The following is a 6,894-nucleotide window of genomic DNA, read 5'->3' as shown; positions in this document are numbered from 1 at the left end:
ACACCTATGATGGTATTTAAGTTTCACATCACGAGTGTCCACTAGCACTTGTAATGTGTGTGCAATCGAGAGATCATAACCATTTTGTATAGATGGCGTGACGCATACGTGGTTGTTTATCTCACTGTTGCTCAAGTATTATTTTGCCCATCAATAGTGTCGGTACGCTTGCGTGTAAAAATATTGCACATCGTGCATGTGCATTTTAACATTACTTGATGCCAAATGAAGAAAGACAGAGTTTGTTTGGATTGGCTGATCGTTTCATGACGCAACGCGTTTGCGAGTCTTTCTTTAGCACAACTTTATGATGTTTGCAAACCAACAGTGTCAGACGCAAGCGTGAAGTTATTGTAAAAAAAAATCGGTTGTCATAAACATACGAAAAACATGTCTTCGTCCATGTCTTCTAAAAAAGTATGTGAGTTAGAACTCTAATCAATGTCTCTTTGGTATGGCACTTTAGGGAGAATTGGCTGTGGAAGTCTCGTGTTTATTCGAACATTGGGAAGTCCGAAAAAGCGCAAAACTTGTATGCGCATGCCTCCAACAAGTATTCCATGAAACAGAGATAATCAAAGTATTAAAACTTACAACTGTCACACTTTTACAGTTTAGCACGAGTCGTGATGCGTCTCCTAAAGCAAAGATGGGTGACTAAACTATGCTCGCTAAGGTATGTCGTAATACAACTTTCAATTCAATACTCGATCAGCGATGTCTATAGTCTCTACCCCAGATTAACATGCCGACTTTAAATGAACGTCAAAAACATGTTTTTTTTAATACACACTTTCAAACAAAAACGATAATGGTTTCAAAAATTCCAGTGACAAAATAAGAGGAATGTTCAAGTGACTTTAGAAATAGTAAAGGCCCACGTAAGATATCAATTAACAACACGTGAAGGACTAAACTGTCAAGTGAACTGCCTGTACTCGGGCACAACTTTCTGGAATGCAACAAACCTGAATTGAACAACTTCCTGAGGACTGGCGACTAAATACATGAAGAAAGATAGGTAGACTAAGGTAAAACATTACAACTTGACATTTTCCAGAATTGTGGGGAACTTAAAGCAATCGGATGCAAACCTCAACGAATGCTGAACTATCTGGGTATTATGTAATTGGCAAGTGTTGTGAAACACGTTCACACCGCCGACATGCACATTATAAGCTGATATCAGCACAACTTCTGACAATCACATTGAAACAACTCGAGCTTTAGTTGTAAGACCTTGAAACGCCCCCCCCCCCCCCAATAACTAATTGCAACTCTTCAGTATGTAAGTCAATTACTCTCGTTACTTTTCAAATATGTATCAAATCGGTAAAGCATACCTACTGTTCATTGCATTGTTTTCAACTTGTATGTATGACGTCAAAAAAGAAACAGCCGATATCAACGAATACGTATCATGCTTCAGACAGTCACTTCTTTGCAACCCATTTTCAATAAGTGACATAACATGAAAGTAAGCTTTATTACCGAACCAAAATGTGTGGATTGCTTTCCCCATTATTGACTGCAGCAACAAGTTGGATAACACACTTGTTAACGATGATAAAACTGTCCAGTAGTGAAGTGGTTATTGGAAGCACGGAATACAGGTTAGAATCTTGAGACAAGTGTCAATCGCAGTCGTGCATTCCCAACGTCAAACAAAACAACAAAGTTTTGTTGGGGGTAGTCTGGAGTTGCTGATGGAACTAGATTACAATTCCCCATTTGCTAGACTACATTTACGTGTGTGGGAATCAGAAGCAGAAAGGAGTTGTGTAGACGGAGGTGTTTACTCTGTAGGCATTGTTTGATCGGGTTAGTTTGGGCAATTCAACTGCAGATAGTACTTAGACTTGGCTTTGTTTCATCTAGTTCCCATCTGGTTCCATTTCACATGACGTGGAATATCATGTACTCCCCAAAAAGCTTTAATTTCGACAATAAAAAGATGAATTATGCCTAGAGGCTTCTATAATACTATTTTTCTTTACCACGCTGTGAGTGAGTTTGGTGAAAGGGTGCAAGAAGTTGGCGCTTGCCGAATACCGGCACCTAACAGATGGCCACGGCGTCGGACGGTTGGCGAGCACTGGGAAAATAGGCAGGATTGCGCTGGGAATTTCTGATACAAAAAGACATTCCGATTGCTGTTGACTAGTCGCCGTCACCTTCCAGATGGTTGCAGAACGGTTGCTTTCATTTGAATTTAGCGGCAACGCTGTAGTTCCCACACGACGCGCGACAAACGGTTGGCGACCATGGGTGTAGACCCATCGCTAGAAAGGCAACAACGTACGCACTCGTCAAATGCCCGGCCTGCCCCTACCCCTCCAGTTGCACTCCAAACTAAGGTATTTTACTGATCAATGTACACATATTCTTTGAAACATTCAGTTTACTGATGCACTTAAAGTTTAGAGACAGTGTTGTACTTGATAAGAAAACAACTTCAACCTAAACGAAAGTTGACGAAACGAGGCACACGGCATGGCAACAGGTTTCGTCATTGACTCCAACATGCGTCAACCATGTCTGAAAATATTTTTTTTTGCCGATTTTATGACAGTTTTGACATATTTTGAGGGACACTTGATGTGTCATCAAAGCTACGGTAATATATGCCTTACAAATTTAGTTAAATGTAAACTTGTCGACGTGCTCAGTTCGTTTATATATTATGTTGAAAACTCCGAGAATTTGCCGACACACATAATAGGTCCGTACCGGCACTGTCCATGGGTGAATGACTATGGTTAGTTCTGGTTCTTTGGCGAAGTCTACAACTGAAACATTGTAAGATCTACCGCGGATTGCTTGATAATCAATTAGACTCGATTAGACTCGAAAATATATTTAGTTCAATTCGTATGGTGTTGAGATAATAGTTACAAAGGTCACAGTTTTTGTTAACTTCTTTTATTATTGTGTTGGGGTGCTTTCAGGTGACCTAACGCCTACACCATTAACACAATGTATGTACTAAAGGCGTTTTACCGAAAGTTAACTCAATCTACCATTACTAATCCGAAGTGCTTGGGTCTTAAAGGAAAACAAAACAATTCAGAAATTTAAGCATTTCACTTCACACACTTATTAATGAAATACCATTTAAAACCACGTCCAACGGTATATAATGGTCTATTGTAGTTTGTGGAACTTAACAGAAAATTAAATTGGTCTTGAGATACATTTTAACATGTTTTCTTGGCCCTGTACTCATTGAATATTAAATTGCATTTAGGATGGAATAATTACAAGTTGTTCACATTTTAGTAGCTGACAGTGACAGCAAGAGTTACAATTCTGCGCATGTGATTATTTTGTAGTTTGTGTTTGAAAATTGTGAAAACATTTTATTGGCGCCTAATTTTGAAAACTTTTCCTTTTATTTATATTAAACGCAAATACTTGCATTAGCCTTTGAAATCAAGAAAACAACTCAAAATACTTAATATGATAACCGGAACGATTGCCTCCTGTGATAATGTGCATTTGTGAATGTGCACATACGAATCACATGCATAGGAAACATGTAGCGACCTGTCAGACTGTATGGCGCAGAGCTATGCCTCACATTCTAAACGGGCGTTGGTGGCGCTAGTTAAAACTGTCTCTACGTTGAAATCGTTCTCATGGAATACTTTGTGAATAACTGTCCTCGACTTGTGACCAAAAGTTTGCAACAACAGACGTTTTACACTTGTCAGATAAACACGTTTTTCTGTATAGCTGTACCATAAGCTAACCTCCATTCTTGTTTAATGACACACCCTTTGTAAGCAGAAGTAGGTTTTTAGGTCACGCCGTTTTGTTATTGGGTTGTTGCAGTTTTAACACTTGATCTTCTACCAACATATCCTTTATGCATCACAAAAACAAAACAAAATAGTAAAATAAACAAGTTATTAAGATAAACGCAGAGTAAAGCTTGACTTGATGGAAACACGTGGCCAACAAGCCTAGCTGAATGCATCGGCTGCTATTGTGTATATATTGCAAGATCCGACCGCTTCATCTAAAATACGGACAGAACAAACGCCGCTTCGTTTCATTATTTCAACGGTATAAATTTATTTCCTTGGCATTTAATATTTAAAATGTGTTTAAATTTAATAGCAAAGTTTGGCAAGACAGATGACGACTCCATAGGCAGACCCGTCTGAATCGTGACATGGTACTAACTGCGCGCCGTTCTAGAAATTCCAATGCACTTGTTAACAACAAAATCCAATAACTTATCTTAAACGTGGGAAAAATGAGTTTTATCTCTATGACAAGGAGATGGACATGACAGGTTGATCTTGATTTGTTTTCTTCAAATGACAACAGAATATCGAAAAAATTGAATATTGTAACTCATTAAGTTAAATATAAAGTCATCAATTGGTAAGTTTAATAAGTTCCCTGCTTTTACTCTCTGTTATTATTAGATACGGACTGAGATAAATTAATCATGCTCTTGTATGCAGAAAAGAAACGTGCATACCATGTTAAAAACAAAACAACACCTATCTTTGCCAACAAATTATTCAAACCTTGCATTGTCACTGAAATAAAGTTATTTGACCAATGTAACTTCGTTGAATGTTTTACTAACAATGTTGTATTTTATTTATTTAAAGCATTTTATACCCTTTTTCAACAAGCGACTGAAAGAAACTTAACAATTTCTTCAAAGTGCAAGAAACGGAACAATTTCTTCAAAGTGCAATATTAAATCACAAAGTGTAATATTAAAAGTCTTTTCAAATATCTCATTTTATATAAGTAATCTGAGATATTCACATGTCCCCCCAAAAATCATAGCAACACAAATTGTGAAATCGAAGTTGAATTTGAAAAAAAAGTTTCAAGCAATGCTAACGCCGTTGCCGACTAAAATTGTTTTTGCTTTCTGCTTGTTTTCCCCCGTTCACTGTCAGTAGCGTTGAACTGCATGTATAATGCTAAGAACGATAAAACTTAAGTGTGTCAGTTGGGTCCTGACATTCCTAAATGTCTAAACAACTCAGATTGTTTACTTGGAAATAAGCATTACTACCAGAAGTCTCGGTAACAGACTCACTGAGCCAACCAGTCAACTGTTACTGCCAATTAAGTTCAAAGTATTTAACGCGTGTGTGGTGTTGATGCTAAGGCTGATCCATGGTTCAGGGCCAGATCCAGGAAATTCAGGGAATGACTGATCCATGGGTGAGGGGCTGATCCGTGGTGGAGAGGCTGATCCGTGGTGGAGGGGCTGATCCATGGATAAGGGGCTGATCCGTGGTGGAGGGGCTGATACAAGGAGGAGCTGATCCATGGATGAGGGGCTGATCCGTGGTGGATGGGCTGATCCATGGTGGGTGGGTTGATCCATGGTGGATGGGTTGATCCATGGTGGAGGGGCTGATCCGTGGTGGAGAGGCTGATCCGTGGTGGAGAGGCTGATCGTGGTGGAGGGGCTGATCCGTGGTGAGGGGCTGATCCATGGTGGATGGGCTGATCCATGGTTCAGGACCAGATCCAGGAAATTCAGGGAATGACTGATCCATGGGTGAGGGGCTGATCCGTGGTGGAGGGCTGATCCATGGGTGAGGGGCTGATCCGTGGTGGAGGGGCTAATCCATGGATAAGGGGCTGATCCGTGGTGGATGGGCTGATCCAAGGAGGAGCTGATCCGTGGTGGATGGGCTGATCCAAGGAGGAGCTGATCCATATGTGAGGGGCTGATCCGTGGTGGAGAGGCTGATCCGTGGTGGAGGGGCTGATACAAGGAGGAGCTGATCCATGGATGAGGGGCTGATCCGTGGTGGATGGGCTGATCCATGGTGGGTGGGTTGATCCATGGTGGATGGGTTGATCCATGGTGGAGGGGCTGATCCATGGTGGAGAGGCTGATCCGTGGTGGAGGGGCTGATCCGTGGTGAGGGGCTGATCCGTGGTGGATGGGCTGATCCGTGGTTGAGGGGCTGATCCGTGGTTGAGGGGCTGATCCGTGGTGGATGGGCTGATCCGTGGTGGAGGGGCTGATCCATGGGGTAGGGGATGATCCGTGGTGGAGGGGCTGATCCATAGGTGAGGGATGATCCATGGTGGAGGGGCTGATCCATGGTGGATGGGCTGATCCAAGGAGGGGCTGATCCATAGGTGAGGGGATGATCCATGGTGGAGGGGCTGATCCGTGGTGGATGGGCTGATTAATCACACATCTGGAGCCCTTGTTATTTTGAACTTGTTTACAATAACCATAAAACAAGACACGGAAACTCATCCATACCCAAACTTTGAATACTCTTTTTCAAAAACCAAACGTAGGTGTCTACCTGTGAATGTCAACCTTGTTTGCCGCCATACGACTATGCCTCATAAAGTACGTTGACAAGTCCTGGCAGTAAAGTTGTCAAAAATAATAGCTGACACGTGACGCGTGATCAACCAATTAAATGACAAGGATCTGTATGTGGTATGAGGTCTCAAAAGTAATGCATAATCTATTCAAATAAATACATTGTTCAGAATAAATGGATTACAGCCGTACAAAACCTTTAACAACAATCCAAGCTTTGTATATATTTTGTAAACAAACATTGATTCACTTTTTGCTTAAAAACCTTTTTAACCGCAAAGTCACAGCCCGAGTTTTTGCCAATTGAGGTTCTAAAATAATGCAGGCAAAACATATAGCCACAGTTTGTTTTAATATTACAGAAATATTGAGAAATAGTATTTTATTTATTAACAATCTTGGGAAGTATATCTTGAAAGTTTGCAGAAAATATTGAAGTTGGTTAAAACATCTATTAACACGATTGGGTGTTTTACCAACATTCGGCCGGCCAAGCCAACCAGCTCGGTTTGTTCATCAACAATGGAAATGTCTATAGAGGCAGTGTCATTTTATTCACG

The 6,894-nt window shown here is 40.8% G+C and overlaps 1 protein-coding gene across 1 annotated transcript; it reads right to left on the bottom strand.

Annotated features, from left to right (window-relative positions):
- Positions 1-5,083: 5,083 nt before the first annotated feature.
- Positions 5,084-6,259, bottom strand: LOC117303334 (extensin-2-like). Its single transcript, XM_033787501.1, has one exon. The coding sequence runs from the start codon at positions 6,257-6,259 to the stop codon at positions 5,084-5,086; it is 1,176 nt and encodes a 391-aa protein (XP_033643392.1).
- Positions 6,260-6,894: the final 635 nt, after the last annotated feature.

This window comes from Asterias rubens, chromosome 19 (genome assembly GCF_902459465.1).
Source record: "Asterias rubens chromosome 19, eAstRub1.3, whole genome shotgun sequence".
Classification (NCBI taxonomy): Eukaryota; Metazoa; Echinodermata; class Asteroidea; order Forcipulatida; family Asteriidae; genus Asterias; species Asterias rubens.
The sequence above is the reverse complement of the archived record's forward strand: the minus strand, read 5'-3'. Positions and strand labels throughout refer to the sequence as shown.

Bases quoted from the DNA above. Each gene is read 5' to 3' on its own strand.
- LOC117303334 (XM_033787501.1), bottom strand. From the start codon at position 6,259: ATGAGTTTCCGTGTCTTGTTTTATGGTTATTGTAAACAAGTTCAAAAT.